The sequence below is a fragment of the Vipera berus genome (genome assembly GCF_964194415.1).
Source record: "Vipera berus genome assembly, chromosome: 6".
Taxonomy (NCBI): domain Eukaryota; kingdom Metazoa; phylum Chordata; class Lepidosauria; order Squamata; family Viperidae; genus Vipera; species Vipera berus.
In genome coordinates, this window is record NC_138208.1 from 67,253,160 (window position 1) to 67,281,118 (window position 27,959).

Consider the following 27,959-nt stretch of genomic DNA (forward strand, 5'->3'; position numbering starts at 1 on the left):
TCCAATCAGCAGGCTGCTTTAGTATCCTACTCTCTAGATATTTTTTTTAAAAAAGCAGTAGTTATCTACAAATATTAGATAACTATCCCAAATCAAGGGACTACAAGTTAAGAATTTCACATTAAGAATTTCAATCTTCAGTGTTAGTCATATTGTAACAGCCAGTTTGCAAAAGAGATTTTATTGATCTTCACAAAATGTATACAATCTTCAATTTAAGAAATAAAGAAGTATGGTTTTGGCTCTATGTACACACATTTTTGGAGGTTATGTAATGCCCTTTTTTTAGAGGGCTGTAGGCTGTGAAATGACCATTGCCTTCCTAATGGCATTGTGCTCTGCTAAATAATACATACACTGTTGGATTGTGGCACTTCAATTTGCTTCCTCTCTTTTTAAACTTTTAAGAGTTTAAAATATAAGAGGAGAATAAACTCCACTCTGGTTGAGGTTTTCAAAAGAGTTTAAATGATATTTGGAGATATATATTTTTCCTCTATTTTTTTTTTCTTCTGAGAGAATAGAAACACAGCATTATAAGACAAAAAGACATGAACAATCACAAGGTTAGATCCCCAATTTATGTTATCTGTCTTGCCTGCTATAGATGGCCAAGATGGGACATGCTACGGATGAGTTATATTTATATAGAAAACTGCTGAAAGCCATATGAATGCTCAGATGAAATTGTAAGCTGAATTTCTGATGTGAGAAGAGCTTTGCATGTTATCACAATTATAAATTTCCAGGTGACATCTTCCACTTATGAATTTTTTTGGCCCGAATATACTTGTGTGAAATTTGAATTTTATCAGTATATCTTTTTAAAACTTGATTATTATTCTTTATGTCACTGCAGCTAATGTTCAGTTGGATCAGCACTGAAATGATGATTCAGCTATACAGATAATTTTTCTTGACTTCTTTGTGACTTGTCTTTTGTGCCTCTTTTTTATTTTGTAAAAATTGAATATATTTAAAAGTTGAAAACAAGTCTATTTCTCCTTATTTCCTGACATTTGTTTTGTGTCTTGTAAATGCCACCTGGTTAGAAAAAGTTAAGGAGTTAGCTAAAGGTCCTTAAAATTAGCTGTGAATTCTGGCTAGTATGTTTATGTAGAACTAGTAGTGACATTGCTAACCCTTCATAGATTGCTAATTAACATTCTGTAGTTTGTATGTTATCTCAATTTCTATAGCATATTTATCAATCAGTCAAATCTTTATTCTGGGTTATAGACCAGCATATTATAACGCTTAAAATTCATTGTTTTTTTTATAATACACCTCATTATTCTCTACTGTTTCCTTTTAAAAAGGATGATTGATGTTCCTATTTTCAATAACTAGGAATAAGACTTTTGTAAGAGATTTTGTGAAATTTGGTTAATGTATTGTTAACTGAGATTTGCATCTCCCATATTTATGTTGCTGTTGTTGAGTGGTATCACAGTGATTGTGCTGTTTGTTAATATTGTTCCTGTTATCTTCAGCACTGAGGTTTTAAGGAAATTTGGAGACAGCTTCATACTGTTATTACTAATTAAAAATATCACCTTCAGCAAACAGAAATAGCCATTAAGGCATATTTTTTCACAGATTTCTTTTTTCTAAATTAAAATTTAAATATTTACACTTACAGAAAATTAGAAATTACATATATTTATAATTTATTTCTGCAATAAAGTGAATGTTACACAGCACAGCGTACATATCATAATAGCAGATGAATACAATACTACTTGTTTTTCTATGTTTGTGAAAATTAGGCAAATAAAACACAGCTACTGATGAAAAAAGGAGACTAACGTCTACTGAAAGTATTTGCTGAAATTTATTGAAAATTGCCACACTTGACAAAGTTTTCAATAGTAGGATTTTTTTGTGTAGCATGTCTGTCTCTCTGCCTGTCTGTCTGTCTTTATACACACACACACACACACACACACACATACACACACACACACACATGTATGTGCATGTGTATTTTGCTGCATTTTTCAATTTCAGTATTAAATCTTTATAAAGGAAAGTTCTGTATAATTCTTTGACAATGGCATGGAGATTAAATAGAACAAACAGGTATTTGTTAAATATTACATTAATTATTTGAGTTCTCTATGGAACTTTAGCACCAATAAATCTTTGCGTTCCAAAGCTATGCTCATTATATATATTCTCAGCCCTTAGGAAGATTTTTAATTACAGTTGTGCATCTAGACTTGTGAATTAAAGAGAATGCACTTTTCTTCTTGTGTGAGAATGCTGCAGTTGTAATACCTCATTGTATATCTTGAAGGATAATATTTATATTAATCATTGAATCATAACATTTTGCTTTGGCCTAGATCCAGCCTTCAGATTCTTTAGAACAGTGACCCCCAACATTTTGGGCACCAGGGACTGGTTCTGTGGAGAGAGGTTTTTCCACGAACTGGAATGGGCATGATTTTGTGTGCTGCCTGTATCCTGCATATGGCGCTTTGTTTGTTTGAGCCCAGTTTCTGGCATGCCATGGTCTGGTGCTGGTCCATAGACCGGGGGTTGGGGACCCCTGCTTTAGAAGAAAGGAAGCCTCTCTGACATAATGATACTGATAAGTGAAATGCAAAAGCCTCTTCTGTCTTAAAATCATTAGTAGTTAAGTGAATAGCAATTCTTTGCATCTCTTCTTTCGTAGTCTCTTGTTTGGCATAACATGCTATGAAATCTGAATGGAGATTATGTTATCACTTAATTACCATTATTGTGCTAGGAAATGTGCTGCATACCTTGATTAATATTATTTATTTATTTAATTAAAGGTAATTAAATATTAGACAAGGGTAGTGATTGAACTTTAGCCATGGGAGATAACTTCAAAATAGCCAGTGGACAATATCCTCCTTGCTAATTTTTCTGTTTTCTTTCTTACTATTCTTGACACATCTTGAAATCATTCCACTTTGTTTGACTTGACCCCCAAATCCACTGTGTCTAACTTCAATAATGAAATTAATTTATTTTTTAAACTCATGTTTCCTTCAACAGGTTGCTTGATTTCTTCAATGTATACAACTGAATGTGAAATTACAGTAACAAAAACTCTGTTTTGCTTCCATATATTATTTTGACCTTTGCCATTTTTAGAAAACAAGAGGAATGGTTAAATTTAGGAACTTAAAACACAGAAGTTAAACCAAGAAGGCTTTGTGCCAAGTTTCTTTTAATCCAAGTTTCTTTAATTATCAAGCTAGTGATGGTAGGAAATAATGTTAAGAATGAAGTCATACTGAAGTCATCCAATTTCAAAGCCATTTTGCGACTGTATAGCAGCAATTTGACTTTATCGCTCAGTGATACACAAGAATAATCTTAACAGAAATACCTTATCAGGAAAAATTCATTTCTAACTACATGTCCCATAAGTTTGCCAACTCTTACTTTCATTGGCAGTTATATTCAGAAAGTTAGTTATACACTGGAAAGCGGTAAAATAAATCGGCTTTTGTGGAAAAATATTATTATTCCCATTACTGTTTGCTATAGCTTCTATTTATTGTTGTTTAAATAAAACATTTGTGATATCAGAGCTAGTGTCTGTCTGAGCTATTGGTTTATGCTCTTTCATCAGGCAGGTAAGGCACACATTTTACAGTACACTGACATTGGGACTGGGTTTTGCAGCATGCATGGCTGTTTTTTAATCTTAGTTTAAGGAGTTTGCAGGGACTATGAAAAAGTCTGATTTTTTTGAAGTGAGTGAGAAAGTGCTAAGCTGCATTGCTTTCTCTTGCTTTCAGATAATATGTGGGAGACTATGGACTCCATGCTTCCGACATAGGAACAGGAACAGGTGGGGAAGCTTCACTTCAGAGAGAATGCTGGGAATTTGCAGAGGGCGACGGAAATTCCTGGCTGCCTCTCTGACTCTGCTTTTCGTTCCTGCTATAACCTGGATTTACCTGTTTGCTGGGAGCTTTGAAGGTAAGAAAGAAAACCTTGATGTTAGAGTCTGGAGATTGGTGTGTTTCAGAATTTCCATCACTGTCACTTCAGATCTAGAAGCCTTGAGACAGATTGGATGCAGTTGTTCCCTCTCCTGTTCTCATCTCCTTAGGGACTAGGAAGAGGAGGCAAAGCTGTCTTTGTATAGCTGTGAAACTGTCAATATCTGTATTCTTGATCATCGTGTTGGTTCACTCCTGTGGGTGTACTTGTTATGAGAACTGAAGTATACATTGATTTATTAACAGCTTAGACTGATTTTTCTCAAAGACAATTTGGAACAAGTATTTCAGTAATTAACTCTGAGACTTTGAAAGGAAGATATGATATCTGTACATTTCTGTCTTATTTACTTATGTATTTATGTATGTACACAGCTGTCTCTATAAAGGCAGTTTCAGAACTGATGGCAATGTAGTTGAAAGCAATCTGCATCAGTTTTTGATATAAACATTGTGCATTAGATGTAGTACTTTATGTCTTTATTTTTAGTAATTTCCCAGAGAACAGCTGTATTTTTATCATTATAATTTATTTAGTTTTAATGCTCAAAAAAGCTCAACCAAGGCTGTCATGCCATAAGAAATATCCTTTCATGTTTGAATGACTTGTTATTTCCTGTATTAAGACTTTAAAATTTCTTAGTGATTTTTTTGTTTGTTTTATGAACTTCAGGAAAATGGCTTAGCTTAATGTGAGCATTTTTAATTTTACAAGCCATAGCTTCCCCACAAATAGTCCATTCCCTTTCTCCTTTCCTTGGCCACTGAGCGTGTTAATAACCCTTAATAAGTTGATAAATTTTCCCTTTAAAATCTTTTCCCCCAGATTCTCCCAAAATTTTTTTCTCATAGATGATTTGTCCATTTTAAGACTGAGAAACAACTTATGTAATCAGATCAAGAACCAGTCTAAGCCATAATATTTGATTTATTTTATTGTTCCAGAAGAACTTTGAAAATTAATTTTAATCGATGGTGCTTTGCCAAATAATTTTAGCTTGTTAATTTTAGTACATACTTTGTAGCATAAGATCTTGGATTTTACTGTTTTAATTAATTATAACACTGATTTTCTTTTTTGTTTTAACAAATTCTATAAGTTACTGAGAATTATTAAGTTAAGAGCAGCGAACAAATCTCATTAATAAATAAATACTTTCCTAATTGTAGTTTTAGAATTAGTTTCTATAAAAATAATTTTGAGCATTCCATAAGTAACTTCAAAATTTAAGACCTAAGGTATATCTTTAAGAAACCTAAATGAATTGGCTATACAGTTATGTGGTAATTTGTAAATAGAGTGGAGCTAGGCAGTTTTGATGGAAAAAACCATGGGTTTTTTATCAAAATATATTTAAGATCAAAGATATATTTAAATCAAAATATATTTAAAAACCTTTCATATATATACATACAGCACACACACACACATTTATGTTTTATTGACATCTACATTGCTGTTAATAAATAGCTACTTATTTCCACTACTAATAAGGTAGCTGAGGAGAAAAATGCTACATCCAGCTTCTTTGTATAATCAGGACAGAAGGTCAAACCTCTATAGTAAGATCTACAATTCACAGGTTAGTGAGAACTATTACTCAAAACAACAACAACCCAACACTGATTCGCCATTACAAGAGAATAAATAGTTTCAGGATTTAATCTGAGTAGGTCACTGGGACCAGAGGTTTAGTCTTCCAAGCTTTCGGAGTTGTGCTGGAGCCCATCCTCAGAGTTCCAGCATGAGTCCAAATCTTTGGAAGACTAAAACTCAGGTACTGGTGACCCAGATTGGATCCTGAAACATTATCCTGGGACACATATATTTGCCTTCATTTGTGAGTATATTGTTTTGCTAAGCTCCATGTTCAGTAAATCCATAGTTATTCATTTTGGTTAATACTCCAAGTTTATGTATACACAATAAAACTATTAGCATCTTTAAATCTTATTCTTTCCAAAAACATACTATCAAATATATGGCTATTAAATGAAAATGAATGTATGACCATAATGAAAAGACTGATCAGTATTAGTTAGTGTGATCAGAGTTTAATAATCTGCTTAAAAACTCATACTTATTTATACGAATATAAATGTTGCTTCTTTTTTCCATTATTGTGGTTTCTCTTTTTGACTTTTAAAGCCCTACATGGAATATAACAATAGAGGGGCAAGCATGTGTGCATGTTTAAATATATATCTTTATATTTCACTCACACATCTGTAATCATTTTACACTTCCAGCATAACATCCAATATGTTATCCAAGCCTTCTAAGTGTGTTTCAGTATAATGCATAGCTCTTTTAATTATTGAGAAGTGGGTAATATGTTGGCTTCTAAGATTGTTTTTGTATTAGAAATCCTAGCTTTCATAAAAGGGTAGAATGTGCTCGGGCTAAAAATGACTTCTTCTACCATATTGGACAGAATATGCCAGATCTAACTGCTATATCTTTACCATTAGCATGGAATTCTGATCTGACTTAAACTAGTAATCTTATGTACTGTACATCTGCTGTATCTTATCAATGATGCCATGTAGGGCATTATGGGAAAGCCTCAATTGATTGTGTGTAGTTGAGATTAGTATGGTAACGACTTTGGCATATGGAAAATTAAAATTGAGAAATCTAAACAAAGTAAATAATTAAAATCATGAATTGATTCCTTGTCTGTGAAACTGAAAAAACAGGGATGGCATAATAGAACTGAATGATAGTTGTCTGATCTTCTGTTAAGAAGTTGGTGAATCCATGCAAGAAATGAATTGTTTGGTTGTTAGAGATAAAAAAGTTGATTCATCTTGTGTCTAGCAAAAATTAATTCTGTGTTGAGATTTATTACAGAAAGAATAAAAAATAAAAAAGCAATAGCCTAGTGTTTTTAGAGACTTTCAGTTGGACTACTGAATTTACTTTCTGGTTTTGTGTCCTGGATTAGGACAGAATGTAAAATGATGTAATTTCAGGACCATCCAGGATCTTGAAAGTTCTATTTCTAAGAAAGATTACTCATGGTCAGAGACATAAAAAAGAATATTCAGGTCAGAACAGAAGTCATATTCCTGGCAGTGAAGAAATGTACATAAAATGTGTACATCAGCAATCATGCTTAGAGGCACAAAGGTGACCAATCACATAGAACTGCAAGTAGCAGATTTCTCCTACACAAATAAACTGCTGTCATGCAGACATACTAGAAGTTACGACCAACCTGTTCTTACAGAACTGGTCCTATTTATGAGACTTGTGATTACATAATGAACCAGGAGCCATTCTGGAATCTAGCCATATACAAGAATGATAATAAATTAATGAAGTGTGATGTGCCACAAGTGTGTCTGGGTTAATTGAATCAAAAACCTTAATTCAGCTACAGCTTATCCAACCCGATCTGGCCACAAGGTCATCCAGGCATGCTGGATATTCTTACCTGAACCATAATTCCCAAGGTACGTTCCTTTGCAAACAAGCAGTTTTATAATTCCTTGCCTTAATCAGACTGGTCGCAATAATGTGAAATTACATCTCAGTATTGAATAGAGAATCTTAGGCTAGTGATTGATTCTGGCATCAGTCCCATGCTTGGGATTGACTGAAGTGGAGAGAACTAAGTGGATGGGATCGTCTGACTCCTCTTTTTCCTCTGAGGACTCTAATGTGGCCAAGTTTCATGAAGCTTGAAAAGCATATTGTAGCGCCAGAAAAAGTACAAAAACTGGTAACCAAAATTATCAGTTCTTCTATTTTAAAAAAAGGTGCCACTTAGGAAAGAAAGCAAGGCTCATGCATAGTTTAGATAAAAATAATAAATAGAAGAGGGTTTTTTCTGTCTTAATATAGAATCCAGGTACATCCAGTGAAATTGAATTATGGGAGATGATAAAAAGAATCTCTGTTTTAAGTAATGTGTGCTGAAAACTATGAATTTCTACATCCTAAAATATATTGCAGTCAACACCTGTGGAATTTCAAAGGACACTTAAACAGATGCAAGGAGGATAAGAATTTTAATAGCTAACAGTCATAATGGCTATATATTAACTCCAGGATGAAAGGCCGGGTGCACTGTAACAGAATTGCAAACTTTTACTGAATGGACGGACAACTGCTAACACACACAGACAAATCCAATCTGGGTTTATCAGATTAAATGATAAAGTCTTGATTTAACTAGGGCAATCATTTTCAGTATATTAGTTTGGACTGCAGAAAGTAAAAAAAAAGATAATTGGGCTGTGGACAACACTAACTAAAAACTTTCCCTATACTTTTTCTGGTTAAATTGATATGAAAACTGAATATAGACAGCCTTCTATCCTCAAATTACTATTTTAATAAATTGCTAGTATTTCACTATTTTCTTGTGCTGTACTTCAAAGGCTGGATTGTAAGGTAGCTTCTCAAAGGAATTATTATAGATCAAAAGTATTTCATATTATCTGTAGTATACATTTCTATCTCTATGTACATAATATCTGGTTTCCAGCAGCTTTAGCATATGTTCTTTTCCTAATATGCAAATAAATGAGTAAATCTATACACATAATTTGATTTTACTTCTCATAGAAAGTCATTTTGTGAATATTTATTTTGTTGTTGTTGTTTTCAAATTGTTGTATTTCCAACTCCTGCCATATAGTATCTAAAGTGCAATAAAATGTGTACAATATTTTACAAAGATCTTGTCTGAGATATTTTGAAGTTGTTTTAGATTCAAGTTTCAGATAACATATCCACTCAGAAAACTTTCTGCAAGTCCAACACATTATACAAGATATTACTTTTTTATTTAGGTCACTCAAATGAAGTCATAGTTGCAGTCTATCAGTTGAGTGCTATTTCATATGTTAAGCTTGAAAGGTTTATCCCTATTTGGGACAAAAAAGAACACCAGGCTGACTCAATGCTAATTGTAGAACTTATGTCTAACTCACCTATAAGACACGATTAAGAGTAGTTTTATGGTTGCATGTTAGGTTAATAATTACAGGAAAACATTTTCTTAACAATTAGAGAAATTTAGTGTTAATGTTTATGGATCTTTTCTCTAGGCATCAGCAGCATGGATTAAAACTTTCATTCTATAAGAGAAATCTTTCCCATCCCCACTCTCACTGTCACCAAATAATAAGTTTTGTCAACTGTCACTTGCACAGGCTTCTTCGGGATGTTTAATAATATGGATTCACAAGCTCATGCTTTAATTCCTTTTTATTTCTTCCTTTGTTCCTGTTGGATTTCATCAATGTAACTCATTATTGAAAACCACTGTCAAGAAAGAAAAGAAGGATGTCTTTCCTTCATGCACAGCTGTCACATCAACTGATTTTTTACTGGAACTAGATGAATTAAATCAAGACAGCTGTTACAAAAAAACAGTCTTCTAAGCATTACTGGATTCTGTGTGTCTCATTGAACATTTGCATAGTATGATTGAGAAAGACATTGGGAAGTTGTCATAAACATTTGATAGTTTTTGTTCTCATTGAAATATGAAATTGAAACATGTTCAGTAAATGATTTACCCTGATACATTCTGATTAAAATAATCAAAATTTATTTCACAGTAAGTTGCTTTATGAATCATAGTCCTGACAAGGTGATATTAAGCAAATCCAGCTTGCTCCATCAACTTCGCTTGTCAGAAGTCCCCTGGGAAGGTCATAATGTGATCCCAGGATGCTGGTAGTCATTGTAAATGCTGGTGGCCAGGTGCTCAAATTTTGAATATATGATTATGGTAATAGTGATGGCCAGAAGTGCAAGTACATATTATAAATCACTTCAGTCATTGCTGCTATAATTTCAGTGATTAAGTGAATGATCGTAAGTCAAGGACTACCTATATTATGTCATCAAAAACTATTTATCCTTGATAAGGACGGCTAGGTTTTTGGATGGAACAGTGATTAAACTAATCAATAATATTTGAGAAGAAATAACTCATGTTAATCAAATTTGAAAATTTATCTTCAATTTTGATATTGTAAATCAGTGGCCTCTATCTTTTGGGCACCAAGCACCAGTTCTGTAGAGAAAGGTTTTTCCACAGACTGGAGGAGGCGTGATTTTGTATGTTGCCTGCATCCCGCAGATGGAGCTTCGCTTGTTTGTGCGGCCTGGTGCAGACTATATGGAATACATATATACGCATTAACTATATGGCTATATGTAGAAATACATGGAAATTCTTAATTTTTTAAAAAGAAAACTAGAAGGATCAGTTGTGGACAGAATCAATTTAAATATACACAAAACTGAAATACAATATGGAGTATTATTTTAGAGTACATTAAGGTACTTAGCCCCTTCACGGATTACTGCCTTGTCGTGGCGAAGGGGCTTGCGTAATTCAATGAAGCTATGAGCTATGCCGTGCAGGGCCACCCAAGAAGGAAAGGTCATAGCAGAGAGTTCTGACAAAACGTGATCCACTGGAGAAGGAAATGGCAAACCACTCCAGTATCTTTGCCATGAAAACCCTATGGACAGTACCAAAAGGCAAAACGATATGACGCTGGAAGATGAGCCCCTCAGGTCGGAAGGCGTCCAATATGCTACTGGGGAAGAGCAGAGGGCTAGTACTAGTAGCGCCAGAAAGAATGAAGCGACTGGGCCAAAGCCGAAAGGACGCTCAGCTGTGGATATGTCTGGTGGTGAAAGGAAAGTCCGATGCTGTAAAGATTTTTTCTCCATAGGAACCTGGAATGTAAGATCCATGAATCAAGGAAAGCTGGACGTGGTCAAACAAGAGATGACAAGACTAAACATCGACATCTTAGGTATCAGCGAACTAAAATGGACAGGAATGGGTGAATTTAATTCAGATGACCATCAGGTATACTACTGCGGGCAAGAATCCCTCAGAAGAAATGGAGTAGCCTTCATAGTCAATAAAAGAGTAGGAAAAGCAATACTGGGATACAATCCTCAAAATGACAGAATGATCTCAGTTCGAATCCAAAGCAAACCATTCAATATCACAGTAGTCCAAGTCTATGCCCCAACCACCGGTGCTGAAGAGAATGAAATTGACCGGTTCTATGAAGCCCTACAGCACCTTATAGAACTAACACCCAAAAATGATGTCCTTATCATCATGGGGGATTGGAATGCTAAAGTAGGAAGCCAAAAGATAACTGGAATAACAGGCAAGTTTGGCCTTGGAGTACAAAATGAAGCAGGGCACAGGCTGATAGAATTTTGTCAAGAGAATACGATGGTCATAGCAAACACTCTTTTCCAACAACCCAAGAGACGGCTTTACACATGGACATCACCAGACGGTCAACACAGAAATCAGATTGACTATATGCTCTGCAGCCAAAGATGGAGAAGCTCTATACAGTCAGTAAAAACAAGACCAGGAGCTGACTGTGGCTCAGACCATGAGCTTCTTGTTGCAAAGTTTAGGCTTAAATTAAAGAAAGTAGGGAAAAGCGCTAGGCCAGTCAGGTATGAATTAAATCATATCCCTGTTCAATATACAGTAGAGGTGACAAATAGATTTAAGGAATTAGATCTGATAGACAGAGTGCCTGAAGAACTATGGACAGAGGTTCGCAACATTGTACAAGAGGTAGCAACCAAAACCATCCCAAAGAAAAGGACATGCAAGAAAGCAAAATGGCTGTCTGAGGAAGCTTTGCAAATAGCTGAGGAAAGGAGGGAAGCGAAAGGCAAGGGAGAAAAAGAAAGATACGCCCAATTGAATGCAGAATTCCAGAGACTAGCTAGAAGAGATAAGAATGCCTTCTTAAACGAACAGTGCAAAGAAATAGAAGAAAACAATAGAATAGGGAGGACCAGAGATCTTTTCAAGAAAATTGGAGAGATGAAAGGAACATTTCATGCAAAAATGGGCATGATAAAGGACCAAAATGGCAGGGACCTAACAGAGGCGGAAGAGATTAAGAAGAGGTGGCAAAATTACACAGAAGAACTATACAAGAATGAGCTTAACGTCCCTGATAATCACAATGAGGTGGTCACTGACCTCGAGCCAGACATCCTAGAATGTGAAGTGAAGTGGGCCTTAGAAAAGCTGAGCAACAACAAAGCTAGTGGAGGTGACAGTATTCCTGCTGAGCTATTCAAAATCTTAAAAGAGGATGCAGTAAAAGTGCTACACTCAATTTGCCAGCAAATTTGGAAAACTCAACAGTGGCCACAGGATTGGAAAAGATCAGTTTACATTCCAATTCCAAAGAAAGGCAGTGCCAAAGAATGTTCAAACTATCGCACCATTGCACTCATTTCTCATGCTAGTAAAGTTATGCTTAAAATTCTACAAGCTAGACTTCAGCAGTATGTGGATCGAGAACTACCAGAAGTACAGGCAGGATTTCGAAGAGGCAGAGGAACTAGAGATCAAATTGCCAACATACGCTGGATCATGGAGAAAGCTAGGGAGTTCCAGAAAAACATCTACTTCTGCTTCATTGACTATGCTAAAGCCTTTGATTGTGTGGATCATAACAAACTGTGGCAAGTCCTTAAAGAGATGGGCATACCAGACCATCTTATTTGTCTCTTGAGAAACCTATATGCGGGCCAAGAAGCAACAGTGAGAACTGGACACGGAACCACTGATTGGTTCAAAATTGGGAAAGGAGTCTGGCAAGGCTGTATACTGTCGCCTTGCCTATTTAACTTATATGCAGAGCACATCATGAGAAAGGCAGGGCTAGATGAATCAAAAGTTGGAATTAAGATTGCCGGAAGAAACATCAACAACCTAAGATATGCAGATGATACCACTCTAATGGCAGAAAGTGAAGAGGAACTAAAGAGCCTCTTGTTGCGAGTGAAGAAGGAGAGTGCAAAACTTGGGTTGAAACTAAACATTAAGAAAACCAAGATCATGGCATCCGGCCCTCTCAATTCCTGGCAAATAGATGGGGAAGAAATGGAGGTAGTGACAGATTTTATTTTCCTGGGCTCCAAGATCACTGCAGATGGGGACTGTAGCCAAGAAATTAAAAGACGCTTGCTCCTTGGGTGGAAAGCAATGGCAAATCTAGACAGCACACTAAAAAGCAGAGACATCACCCTGTCAACAAAAGTGCGTATAGTCAAGGCTATGGTCTTCCCAGTTGCAATGTATGGCAGTGAAAGCTGGACCATAAGAAAGGCTGAGCGCCAAAGAATTGAAGCCTTTGAACTGTGGTGCTGGAGAAGACTCCTGCGAGTTCCTTGGACTGCAAGGCGATCAAACCGGTCAGTCCTAGAGGAGATCAACCCTGACTGCTCTTTAGAAGGCCAGATCCTGAAGCTAAAACTCAAATACTTTGGCCACCTAATGAGAAGGAAGGACTCACTGGAGAAGAGCCTAATGCTGGGAAAGATTGAGGGCAATAGAAGAAGGGGACGACAGAGAATGAGGTGGCTGGATGGAGTCACTGAAGCAGTAGGCGTGAGCTTAAATGGACTCCAGAAGATGGTAGATGACAGGAAGGCCTGGAGGAACGTTGTCCATAGGGTCGCGATGGGTCGGACACGACTTTGCAACTAACAACAACAACAAGGTACTTAGAATCTGTAGGCATTGTTTTAATCACTCAAAATTTTTAAAAGAGGACTAAAAATAAACCCAGACAATTATTGTTCAGACAAATAGGTAGAAATAGTAATAAGAGGAAAACAAGCTATATAAAAGAACAAACTTTGCTAAAGAAAAATCATTGTGGATTTTTCAGGTAAGTCCTGCCTAAACAATTTTGTGGAATTTTGGGAGTATCTGCAGCTCTTGGATTCAATAGTGGTCCTAATGAAATTGTGTCCAAAAAAAAGGAAGAAAGAAAAGTAAACTTTTCACAGAATTCCTCATCAAGAACTTTTATGTAAAGTATTCCTCATAAAATAAGATTCTTTTCCCTGAAAAAATCAGAAAGTAAATAGGAATAAATAGCCAATTTTCTCAGTGGAATAAAGTAAGACCTATTTTTCATGAATTTTTATTGGGACCAATGCAATAGAACTTGTTCATAAATAATCTTGATTTAGGGCTAAGTAGTAAATTGTATATGTTTGTAGATTGCACCAAGCTATGAAGATAGTAGAATCAAATTGATTATGAAGAGATCCAGAATGTTTTATCAAATGGCAAATAAGATTCATTCTAAATAACTGTTAGTTGATGCACATTGGGACAATTGTACCCAGGAAAAGGATCTTGGGTCACAGTATATAACTCAACTCACTGGGTATCATTCTGTAAATTCCACACTAGGATTCATTATGAAAATGAAACTGACAGTATTGTAATGTCCTTGTCCACAACCGTGACAGTGCATCTATAATTATGTGTATCATTCTGGAAAAAAGTTTATAATACAGTTGAATGCAGAAGAAAACAAGAACAGGAGTCATCCAATGAATAAAAGATTAGAACAGACAAAAGACAGTACAGTTCATAAACAAGAAGTAATGTGCACTAACTTGGATGGCTTTCAGACAGGATTGGATAAATTAAGGAGGGGGATATATCTATTAATGGATATTAGTCTTAAAGACTTATTAGAGTTGGGTTGGGGTTAGCAGGCTTCCAAGCACCAGTTGCAGGGAAAGAATAATGGTGAAGAAGTACCGGTATGTTTCTGTTTCTTGCTTACAGGGATTTTCAAAGTTTGGACAACAAATGTTCTGCTAACATGGACTTTTTCTTAATGCAACAGAACAGTCCTTATGTCTTCATGCATTTACTTACTTCACATGGAAACTATTACTTACTGGCTGCTAATAATGATGTAGCAGAAGGATAATATACTTGGTACTAAATTGATATCACGGTCAGTGTGAACTGCTATTTAAATTTGCAGTTGCTGTTTGTAAAGAGAAAAACAATTGGTAAACAGTGAATACCATTTCCTTTTAATCATCACTATTGCTTTGTTTGCAAGGAGCCCAAGTATTCAATATTATTAAGTACCAGTCTGTGGCAAGATGTAATTGATTTTAACAAGAAAACAGGTGAATTAAGCAGTAATGAACACACATATTTATTTATTTATTTATTATATTTATATACCACCCTTTCCTGAAGGACTCAGGGCGGTTTACAGGGTGATTAAAACAAAAAATACAAAAGTTAAAAACAGATTAAGAAAAATTATATCCGTCCCTGAATAAATAAAACCCCGGTTAAAATTAAATTAAAATTAAAATTCTCAGCCTGGGCCAGAGAGCTCGAAGAGCCAGGTCTTCAGGTCCCGGCGGAACGAACGGTGGTCGGGGGCGGTCCTAAGCTCCACTGGCAGCTGGTTCCAAAGGGCAGGCGCACCCACTGAGAAGGCCCTATCCCTGGGTGTTGTCCGCCGGCAGTCTCTTACCGGCGGTACCCTGAGAAGACCCTCCCTGTGGGAGCGCACTGGATGAAGGGAGCTTGATGCCGGCAGCAGGTGTTCCCTCAGATAACCCGGCCCCAAGCCATTTAGGGCTTTATAGGTCATCACCAGCACAAGTGAGTGCTAGCAATGTGGTTCTGCTGTCTCCTCTTCCTTTTAAAGGGCTGAATAATCAGTTTGCAGATGCTTTTGCTGGAAAACATTTGCTTTATCTTAAATTATTAAAATATTTATTTCCCTCCTAAATATACTAATAAATAATAAAGCATACAAAGATGTTGACATTAACCAGATTATGTCTAAAATATTTTGTTCAGTTTGTAGAGACTGGCAGTCTAAAGAAGTTATAATTATCAATCTTCAGAACCAAAGAAAACTTGAAGTTTCTGTAGACTTTAAACTTTTAGAAACCTAAAAGAATAGTTAACTTTTAGCAGGGGAATAAACTGTTATACCTGGTAATATACTGAATGTGTTTATCAGTGTGCATACCTGACTGAGAAGTTGCTGTTGCTCTTTATTTCTGGTAAATTTTCATTGTCTCATTGAAATGGCTACTCCTCTGTTCATTTTTCTTTCTGTGCCTTTTTAAGTAGAGCTTTAAGAAAGATATCAGATGAGCTAAGAACAGCTGGTTAACTTTATCCAAAGTGTTCTGATACCATTCCAACAATTTGGAAGTGTTCTAAACTCGAAATCATTCCATTTCAAGCTTAAAACATTGGTTTCTAACAGAATTATTTTAAGCTTGAAAAAAATCTGGCAAATATTGAATAATACTTTCTGAACTTGAAATGTTTTGAATTCTGCTGTTCTTCTACTTTTAAGTACCTAAAGCCCTGGTTAGAATTACTGCTCTGGGAGCTTTATCTTACATAATCATGCCAAAGGTATCATTTGCTGAAAACTTTATGATAGAATGAAGCCAGTGAATGCTGTCTGCCATCTTGTCATATGACTTTACAGAATACAAATTATGCCTAGAGGTGATAAACACAGTTTGAAAAATAGCAGAGAAAGAAACTAATAGAAGTATTTTCACACAGAGACACACATAATGTTTCACAAAGAGGAGAGAAAGAAATGAAATGGGATAAGAACCTGCACAAAGGGAACTCCAAGAGGAATTGAAGAGAGGGAGAGTGTAGTAGGCAAATCAGGTGACACTTAGGTAGATATAGATGTTAAAGAAATATCAGAAAATGGAGAAGTATCAGGCTTCAAAACATCAATCTACTCTGCATAGAATACCCAAATGAGAAGAGGATCCAAAGATTAATATTCTCCTGGCCATAAAACATTGCCACCCAAGTTTTATTAGAAGATCTTGATTCATTAGAGGTGATTACACACATTACTGGAGCTTGGCAAACTGATTTCAGGAGTACTATTATCTTGCAGTTAATTGTCAAGGTGATTTATTCCTTTAGCAGATTTCAACCTTTACATGGTAGACACCAGAAGGGAGGAGAGAATCTGAAGAACTATTTGTTTCTTTACTGTAGCTGCAAACTTCTAGTTGACCTATTTAGCTGTAAAAGTCAATCTCTCATTGAAACTTAGGTTTTTGTATCTTCTGTAGTTCTGAACATAGAGAAATACTGAATAGCTTCAGAAAGAAAACCTTGCATGCTGTATATTATCTATTTGATGTCAAGAATAATTTATCCACTCCTCAGAGAGACTCCTTTATGGGCATTATATTTGCTTTTTTGGCTGCTACTGCACACTGTTGGCTCATATTTAAGTGATCATCCACTTAGGACTCCAAGGTCCCTCTCCCAGTTATTATTTTTGAGCCAAGTTTCACTTATTCTGTACTTGTACCTTTGTTTTTCCTGCCTATGTGTAAAGCCTTACTTTTCTCCACATTAAATTTCATGTTGTTGGATAGGGCCCATTGTTCAAGTCTGCCAAGATCTTTTTGGATCCTGAGTTTGTCTTCTGGGGTGTTGGCTATTCCTGCTAGCATAGTGTCATCTGCAAATTTGATGAATTCCCCTTCTCTTCCCTTGTCTAAGTCATTTATGAAGATATTGAAGACTACTGGGCCTAAGACAGACCCTACATCCATGTAGATGTAGTACCATTAAGGACTACTCATTGAGTATAGTTTATCAGGCGGTTACAAATCCATCTGGTGGTGATGCTGTCTGTCCCACATTTTTCTAGTTTACCAAGAAGTCCGTTGTGGTCTACTTTGTCAAATGCCTTGCTGAAGTCTAAGTATACTAATGTTTCATTGGACTACTAATTTACTTACTCTGTCAAAGAATGAAATAAGATTGGTTTGGCATGATCTGTTTTTAATAACCCATGCTGGCTACAAGTTATAACTTTATTTGTTTCAAGATGTTCACAGATCTGTTTTTTTGATTATTTTTTCCAGTATCTTCCCAAGTATTGATGTGAGGCTGATTAGTCTGTAATTTCCTGGATCTGGGTTTTTCCCCCCTCCTTTTGTGAAGATGAGAACAACATCAGATCTTTTCCAATCTCCTAGTTGTTCCCCAGTGTCCAGGATTTTTTAATAATATGATACAACAGTTCTGAGATAACATCTGCCAGCTCCTTCAGAACTCTGGGATGTAATCCATGAGGTCCTGGTGATTTATATTCATCAAGATCAGACAGATGTTCTCTTACCATATTCTTATTTTAATTTTTATTTCTAGTCTGTCTTTTACAGTTACGTTTTTGATAGATTGGGCTATAGTTTCTTTTTCTTGAAGACTGATGCAAAGAATGAGTTAAGCAGCTCTGCTTTGTCTCTACTGCCTGTTACTTCCTTGCCCCTTTTCGCTTTAGTGGACCAACTGTTTCCTTGATTTTTTTAATTGTTATTTATATGTTGAAAGAAACTTCTTTAAAAATTATCTTAGACTTTTATTGAAGTCTTTGTTCGTTCTGAGCCTTTGCTTTCTTGACTTCTTCTTTTCAGATTTGGGCTATCTGCTGATATTCTGCCTTAGTTATGTGTCCCTCTTTCCATTTTTTGTACTTATCTTTATGTCTTTCAGTTTATCAGAGAGATCTTTATGCAGCCATGCTGATTTCTTCTTGGATTTCTTGTTTTTCTTTTTCAGTGGTACTGTGCTGGGCTATGTTTTTATGATCACGTTTTTTCAGTTTCCCATGCTTCTTGATTAATTGTACAATTCAATTAAAAATAAACTGAAATATTGTTATTTAACAAAATAACAATAAAAATATTATAAAATTTTTTGAAGGAATTTATTTTACTTTAAAAAACGTAGCATTTTAACATGGGTGTGTAGAGTTTTTACATCCACTGTATGTGAGATTGTAAAATATAAACAGTAATTTGTGTAGTGGATATTTTCCAACAGCATTACAAACACTTAAAACTTTAAACCTAAATTTAATATTTTACTAATATCAACCTGGAATGATAAAATAAGTTCTCTCTGTGAATACAAGACAGTTTTACATGTTAACCAGTTTGAAAAAAAAAATTTGAATAAATTGTGGAGTGATGATCCTATTCATGCTTATGATGAAACAAGTTCTAATCCATTGAATCTTCTAGCAGAAAACTCTTACGTTACATTTAGTGAGAAAATGGTATGATTTTCCAAGTATTCTTTTGATAACCAAAAGTTGCGTTACAGAAACATCTTCAAGATGAATAGCTAGAATAATACCCAGGGAGTGGTATCTCCTGGTAATGGAGACTTAAATGTCTTTTTTATCAAGCTTCTGAAAGCTTGGCATTTAGCTTTTAGGTCAGATTTTGATCAACCAACCAATTTTTAATGCTAAAGTGAAATTAATAATTAAAGACAGAGGGAGAAATTCAGATCCACTGTAAGTTCATCCTGCTTTACAGGGAATAATAATAAATTGCTAATGGCTCATAGGCATAGGTACATTTGTGCATACTTTCTTTTACAGCTGCCAATAGATACAGTTCTCATTAGCTTTTATTAACAAAAAATTGCAATTTTCTAGAAACATTTTTTTAAAACATACAGTTTTCATAGCAGTTCTAAGGAATAGAACTCAAGAAAAAACTTATCCTAGATAACATGACTTCAGTTGATATTTGTTTATTAAATTTCCAGATGTGGTTCTCTTTAGATGTGCTGGACTAAAAACTTAAATGGACTCCAGAAGATGGAAGAGGATAGGAAGGCCTGGAGGAACGTTGTCCATAGGGTTGCGATGAGTTGGACACGACTTCGCAGCTAACAACAAAAAAACTCCCAATCTCCCAGATACCTTGAACAGCAGATTGGGAAAGGTGTTAGAGTGACTAATCCAATCAATGGTTTTAAATAATGTACAGATATGAACTTTTGCTGCTCTTTAGAAACTTTTCCATATTTTAAATTTATTTCTAATACTCAGTAATCTTGTTATTTGCATTTAATATCTTTGCCTTACATAGCATGAATATCCTTGTTGCATCCATTTTGTCTTGCCTGAAAGAGAGTTTATTACTTGCTTCCCCAAGTCACTAATGCAGGCTGTGATCAGAGCTTTCATGGCAAGGAACAGAACATAATTTATTGTCCTGTTTTGTTGACCAAGATTAATAGGAGAAAGCCACTGTGCTTGTTCAATTTAAATCTCTTTTCTGACTAATATTTAAAATTTATTACCCCAGGTTGATGTATCCCAGAGGATGTAATGATACTTCAGGGCTTGTGACTGCTTCAGTGTGAAGATGAAATGCATATAATAAATATCTCAGTATAATTGATGCTATTGGAAAACATCAGATGATATTGACTAGAAATTTGTCACAGTAGGGAAGACCTTAAAGATCTTACTTTTCCCTCATTGTACCAGTACAGTATTTTGAAGTATTAGCCTCTGTATGTCATATTCCCAGAAGCTGTAGATGAATATAAAGAGGTGGGCAACCACGTACATAAATTCAAGTTCGATGAGAAAGATAAAAATGGTAGCATAAATATCTTTGAGCTATAGGAATTAAGTTGTGATGAACAGGATTGTATGTATTTTTGAATTAGTAGTAAGTAAGATAGGGTAAATGCTATTTCAGATATTTTTAATACAGCCACATTTTGAAAAATGATAGCAATGCATAAAAGGTATGTAAGATAGATAGATAGATAGATAGATAGATAGATAGATATAGATATTTCTTTCCTAAAATAACAATATGATCTATTTGTAGAAGTGATGGGAATAAGAAAGCACAGAACTAGTAATTAGGAAAAGATTTTATGTCATTGAGAATAAAAACAAGTGGCATTTCTTACATTTTTATGTCATCTCTTTCAGCTAAGCACAGCTAGATTATATGTTTTATTAGTAGAGTAGTCTGTGAATAATCTGATTGGAGAAAAGAAGATTCTGAAACTTTGTGTGGGATGTTACAACATACTGAATAATGTAGACTCTAAAAGTTGTCATTTCATTACATGTATTCTAATTATTTAGTTGCAACTAATTTCTTGTCGGCAGTTTGGCGGGTCAAATCCCGAGTGCCGCGTAACAGAGTGAGCGCCTGTTACTCGTCCCAGCTTCTGCCAACCTAGCAGTTCGAAAGCACGTAAAAGTGCAAGTAGAAAAATAGGGACCACTACGGTGGGAAGGTAACAGCGTTCCGTGCGCCTTTGGCGTCTAGTCATGCCGGCCACATGACCACGGAGACGTCCTCGGACAAGCGCTGGCTCTTCGGCTTTGAAACGGAGATGAGCACCGGCCCCTAGAGTCGGAAACGACTAGCACGCATGTGCGGGGGAACCTTTACCTTTACCTTTACCTAATTTCTTGTGCCATAATTCTATATCCAGATTTATCATACAAATTAAGAACATGGTGCCCTGTTTTTTTAGACTACACTATCTCAGTCCATTGCCATAGACTTTGCTAGCTGGAATTGATAGTGGCACTCCATAAAGACAAGAGCAACCTTTCCCATACCCCTTGCTAACACTATCTGGAACCAAACCTGAAAAAAGAACAATAATATGGTATTCCCAATTTCCAACTCTCAGAGCTAATACAGAAAGATTCTATGGTTGATGGTTTGGAATGCTGCTAGCGGGTCAACAACATAAGGATGACTGCACCACTCCAACCTCAGCTCTGTCCCAGGTCATCAACAAGCACAACCAAGGCTGTGTCCTTACTGAATACCAACCTGAAACCTGACTGAAAGGGGTTTAGATCAGTGTTTTCCTAGCATGCTGGCTAGGGAATTCATGGAGTTGAAGTCTGCATATCTGAAAGTTGCCAAGGTTTGAGATAATCTGCTTTCTCCACTGTCCTTTGCAATTGACGTAGTACCACCTTCTAAAAAGAAAAGGTTGGACATAGCAGGATACTTGACTAAAATAACTGATCCAGGAACAATCTCTTGAGAGGCACCCCTCTTCCTCCTTCCACACCAGAGGTACATCCTGTCTCTCAGAGAGGCCAGCAGCACCTCTCTGGTGCTCAACTAGCAGTCGATTATCTCTTTTTAAAACAAGCAAAAACTTTGGAGCTTTTAAACAGTAGTTCTTCCCTTTTCAGTTTGGCAATGTTTCTATGAAAAGTCAGCATTAAAATGTAAAGGCATTTTTTTGCATTTCCCTTAATGTCCTATTATTAATACATTTCTACCTATGCCATTCTTCCTTTCTTTGTTTGTAAATCTGTATTTGTTTTTACTGCACTGCAGTATAGAATTGCACCACAATATTCTGAGAAATGTGAAAAGTAAAAATAATTGTGTTCCAGTTCATATATTAATTTGGAAACTATGGTTGAAATCAATTTGCATTAAAATGCAAACCCCCCAAAATATCTCTCTGTTTAAAATAGCATCAATGAAGACAGAAAGCAACATTGTCACATGTTTTACTTTTGCCAATATCTCCCTTGCAATTTTAGCCAGCTGAAACGCAGTACTTGCAGCATGTCATAAAGCAGGATGAGGTGGGAAAAGATTTTTCAAGAAGTTGAAGGTTCTGCCCATTTCTCAGAATTAATGTTGACAGAGTTTCAACAAATTATTGAAATGTTCTCCAGTTCTAGTTGATGCATTTTAGGACAGATAATAAATGAAATTGTAGCTAGCTCACAAGCAAGATGAACCTCTAGGAGTGCTGTTCTTTTGCACATTTACTGTGTAAAATCTGGTCGTCTGGAAATTCACAAACTCCTTTGTGAGGTTTGTACATATTAGTAAATGAAACAGGAAATTGATCCAGGAATTGCCTGAGGTTTCATTGTGTAAGAAAGCAGAATATTTGAAGAAAAATTGAAATGGAAATGATAAGTTATACATACAAGCACAGGTAGACGTGAAAAAGACAGAACACATTCATGAATAAGTAGCAATCTGTAAAAATCTTAAGACATTGCAATTGTTAGAGTGGCAGATGGAGAAGACAAGATTCCTGAACTACTTAGTTCCAAATTCAGCTGCTCAATGACACCTAAAAAAATGAAAACAAATTGTTGAACAAAGTGAACTATCAGATAATATGATAATTCTGAGTGAACTTCCTCAAAATCTAGTATTAAGTATCACAGACTATTAGGGTCTTTTAACATACTTTATCCCCCAATTTTTCATGTTTTTAAGTAAAATTTCTTGACTTTGTTGTGGTGGTTCAGTTGCTATGTACATTGTCTGCCGGAGACTGCCCAAACCCACACCCTTTGCATTGATGACATTATCCTCTGCCACCCCCTTCTCCTTTTGCCTTCAATCTTTTCCAACATTAGGATCTTTTCCAATGAAAATTCCTTGAGTTCCCAAAGTCAGTAAGAAATTATATCTAATACTAATCAAAATTATGTGAGGTATGATCTGTCTCATTGAATTTATAGGCAAAGGCATATATATACAATTTGTATTAAATATAATTAAAATTGATTAGGTAGAAAGGAAAATATTGGATTAAATGTGTCCAAGTTAAATGGACTAAGCTTTATTACAAAAGTATATTATTTGGTTTATAAAACTCATATCCTATTATAAAGGAACCTTAATTAGAACTAATAAAAATATTGTTTTAAGTTTCAAGACACAAGGTATAGTAGTCTAATGAATCAATCACTTTTGGGGGGCTTATAGGTAAAGTAGTATTGAATCATCTTTTGCACCTGTCATATCCATTGCTTTCTTTTTTGAATCTATGAAAAATTGTGCCTAAATAATAAGCTATATACAAATAGGCATAAAAATACAGTTTATCCTTTTAGTGGATTAATCCATAGTGATCGTGTCAACTTTTTTCACTTAATTATTCACTGGAAATGCATTTTAATCAGGAGTGTCTAATATTTTAATGCAATGGTATGTAAAGAGAGAAGGCAGAACTGTGAGCTTCAAGGGAACCGTGTTTATAGATCTTAGGGTTTATTTACTATCTTATAAAGATTTAAATTTATTTTCCTAACTACCATTATGCATGTAAGATATTTTCTCTCCTTACCAAAATGCCCTCTGTAGTTACAGTACTTTCTTTCCCATTATTTTTTTTTCAAAGTCATTATCTAAACATCCACTGGGTTAGGACGCTGAGCATATCGATCAGAAGGTTGGCAGTTTGGCGGGTCGAATCCCGAGTGCCGTGTAACAGAGTGAGCGCCTGTTACACGTCCCAGCTTCTGCCAACCTAGCAGTTCGAAAACACGTAAAAATGCAAGTAGAAAAATAGGGACCACTACGGTGGGAAGGTAACAGCATTCTGTGTGCCTTTGGCGTCTAGTCATGCCGGCCACATGACCACAGAGTCGTCCTCAGACAAGCGTAGGCTCTTCAGCTTTGAAACGGAGATGAGCACCGGCCCCTAGAGTTGGAAACGAGTAGCACGCATGTGTGGGGGAACCTTTATTTATTTATTTATTTATTTATTTATTTATTTATTTATTTATTTATTTATTTATTTATTTATTTAATTTATATACCGCCCTTCTCTCAAGAGACTCAGGGCGGTTAACAGGGCAATACGTAAAAAACAGATACAAAAGTTAAAATTATTAAAACATGATTAAACAATGCCCATAGTACAAATATAAAATTAAAGTCATAATAACAAATAACAAACCCACCCCGTCCCATCAGGCCAGGCCCGCTTCCTTAAAGAGATGGGTTTTAAGGTCGCGCCGGAAGGAGCGGAGGTCGGGCGCCATCCGGAGCTCTACCGGAAGATGGTTCCATAAGTCCGGTGCACCCACAGAGAACGCTCTCCCCCTGGGGGCCACCAGTCGGCATTCTTTGACCGGCGGCACCCTGAGGAGGCCCTCTCTGTGGGAGCGTACTGGGCGGAGGGAAGTTGACGCCGGCTGCAGGTGCTCCCCAAGGTATTCTGGACCCATGCCATGGAGGGCTTTGTAGGTCATTACCAACACCTTTACCTTTACCTTAAGATATAAAACTTGGTTTTGCCTCTGATATTTTTTTCCCCGTTTTCTAGTTTTGTATGCATGCTTTTGCAAAACTCGGCTCCTTTTTCTGATATTTATTGAGTAATTTTAATCTGTGTTCTGCCCCCTTTTTTCCACATACCTTTTTTTCCTATGTCCCAAGGTCTGCTCTAAAAATAAGTAAATGCTCATGACACTCAGCCATTGATTTCAATGGTTATAGTGGCTTTCCCATTCCCAGTACTTGATTTGAAACACCTAATGGTTTGCTTCTTATTTTTCTGCCCTTTTACCATAGTTTGCTAGTGACCTTTTATTCCAACATTTAATAAAAGCCTTTACCTGTCAGAAAAAATCTTTTCAGCTCTTAAAGATTCCCTGCTTCCTTGCTTTCTCCTGTGGTCTTAAAAACTCTGCGTTGTTAACCTTTGACTGTATGAAATTCCTACTCTGATTTAGGACCATTAGAGGGTCCGTTAGAAAAGATATTTTTTCCTCTCTGTTGGCAAAGTCTCTCCTCTTCTTTTTTTCTTTGTTTAATTTTCAATGTAAGGGATAACTCCTTTGGACTATAGAAGCATTATAATATTTATTTGATAAATTACCCCTTGTGCTAGTATTTTATTATATACTTACTATTATTACAGAGGAGAAAATATTATAGTTTCTGTCTGTTTCTGCCCACTTTTTCGTCTTGAAATTTTTCATGGCAAAGCTGGTAGGAGGTTTATAATTATGGTTGAAAACCTGTAAAACTAATATGATATTTAATTCAAGAATAGGCAGATTCCATACTGTTGGGTTTATACTTACATCTGCATCTATAGAGTGGCATACATGCCAAAATATCTATTCTCTTTATTTGTGTTCTGATAGTTGAATAATGAACTTCTAAAATGCTAGTTTAATTAATATACATATCTCTCAGCCTCAATATTCTTTAGAGGTAGCTAACTACAAAGTTTCAATAATGCAAAACTAGTTATGGAAATCAAGTTTCAGGTTGACAGCTAATACCTACCAACTCCTCCAACTGATCCTATTGATATCCTGAGATTTTCTTTAAGTGAGCTATGCTATTTTAGCCCTCCTTGTGATGACTTCAATATTTAGAAAATAATTTTGTCTTATATGTTTTATTTTTTCTTAGTCTTATATTCAGAAAAAAGATACCTTTGTTTTCTTCATTTTAGTCTTAATGTGACATTTGTAAAGTACCAAGGACTTTCTCCTCAAGCTGAGACATACAGAATTCTAGGTTAAGCTAGTTCTGTATGATTGATACTGTTGTGATATCCTGAGCTGCCAATCAAAAGTTGTTTATGTCTCCCTATTCCCTTTCTTCTTTTGATGGTTCAGAAACTTCAAGATTTGTTTTTTTTTTAAAAAAAAGTCTCCTGAAGAATAGGAAAAGTTTACACATTTTTCAAAACTTTAGGTGTGATTGTTATCTGTATGTTTATGCAATGCATGAGATAATTTACAAATACCTTTCAAGCTTGTTTCTGTCTCTTGACTATGTCTTCTTCAAGATCTGTTTGCACAGGCTGCTTTCATTTTCCTGCTGCCAGTTTCTCTTGAAATGTGTGTCTTGTTTTTCCTGTCACTTCAAGGTGAATAAGAGGAGAGTTGCATTTTGAAACTTGCATATTTACTTAAAAATCCCCTACATTTATGTATATCATTTGATTCTGTATCAATACTTTCTTTACTCAACATAACTTTTTGAAATATATTTTTGTTCATTCCACCAAAATGATCCAACAGTAAGGTAGCACGGACCTATACTGTTAAATAATTAGAATGCCTTAAACAGCAGTAGCCATGGAACAGTTTTTGAAATAAATTCTGCTTATAGCTGGCAAGAATTAGGCTAGAAATATTTTGAAAAGGCCCTATAGATATTGTTATTATTATTGTACATTTGATGGCCCCTTGGGGAGAGGAAGACCCCAAAAGGTAATGTGGGGTAATGTCTTTACCAGATCTGTCCAGAATAGGAATTGGTGAATTAATATACTCCAAAGTTTTGAACTATAACTCTCATTAATCCTGACCATTAGCTATTCTGAAGTTGCAAAATAGGTTTTATTTTGATGTTGAAGGAAAAGTCTTCATCATGATTCATCCAAGCCCGGGATAAACAACATGGTGACTGCTTTAGAAAGAAGGTTACAGTTTATTGCAGAGGAGAGCCAGACAGAAAGATGGTTCTAGCAGAAAAAGGACTGAGCACATGTAGGGAGTGGGTTTTTATACCCTCTGGAACCTTTTGTTTGGAGTTATTTTTTTTCCTTAAATTACACATAGTGAATCCACCAGTACAAAATATTCAGGGGTTAGGTTTGGATATCTATTTCCTGCTATTTCCTCAGTCAGGGCATATGAATTGCAAATCACCTGAGGTGGCCTGGTTCCCTCCCCCTTGGAATTTTGCTGGAGGTTGTTCCTACGAAGTTTTTAATGACACAGGGCAAGAATCAGGCTGGAGCTTTACTGAAGGTAAGTGGAAGGGATAGACTCAATGTGAGTCTGAATGGTTTGTGTGTGTGTGTGTGTGTGTAGCTACTAATACAAACAGACAATACAAACATTCTAGATAAATTTTCCCTCCCACCAGACATAAGTCCCAAGGTGTTCAGGACTTGCTGTGCCAACAATTCCCAAATGCCATCTCTCCATAAATACATTCAACTGGCTTATTACAATACAAATGGGGCAAGAAAGAAAACCTTACAATGAATTTGCTCCCTCCCCCCATAGTCTTTCTAATTTTCTTCTAAGGCTTCACATGGGGACCCATGGCTCCAGGACTCCTTCCTTCTTCAGCTTTTAACAGGCATCTGGGGGACTGGTAGGACCCGGGAAGATCTGTTCCACTCAGGTTGCATGGTGGCTTTTTTAGTAGATGGCTAGATTCAAAACTCAATTCCATGGCTCAAATGGATGGAGGCAGCATCTGGGTCAGCGTGCTCTGCTTCTAAATGTTGGGGGGGGTATCATTGTGCAGGGCTGAAAGACATGAGAACAAGAACTCCTCCCCCCTTTCTGGGTGGACTCTCCCAGGAGAGGCAGACAAAGAACAGAGGATAAGAAAATGAGAAGTAGAATGGGGGGTGGTAGCTTACAGACAGAGTTTGAAAAAGCATTAATAGTGCAGTTGTTAAAGAAACAGGCAGACAAAATGAGAACATCCCAAATGAGGATAAAAGAAAGGCTGGATTCTGGTAAGAAAACATACATGAAAGTAAAGGT

General features: G+C 35.9%; 1 protein-coding gene across 3 annotated transcripts in view; it reads left to right on the forward strand.

Moving 5' to 3' along the window:
• The window catches only part of LARGE1 (LARGE xylosyl- and glucuronyltransferase 1), a 385,917-nt gene that overhangs the window by 95,796 nt on the left and 262,162 nt on the right, over positions 1-27,959 (forward strand). For 2 of the 3 annotated variants that reach the window (XM_081331422.1, XM_081331421.1), the window contains one exon: positions 3,783-3,966. In XM_081331422.1, coding sequence (XP_081187548.1) covers positions 3,861-3,966 — 106 coding nt within the window. In that variant the 5' untranslated portion in view covers positions 3,783-3,860. Of the gene's footprint in view, positions 1-3,782; positions 3,967-27,959 lie in introns of those variants that run through there. The other variant, XM_081331423.1, reaches the window with a different exon arrangement.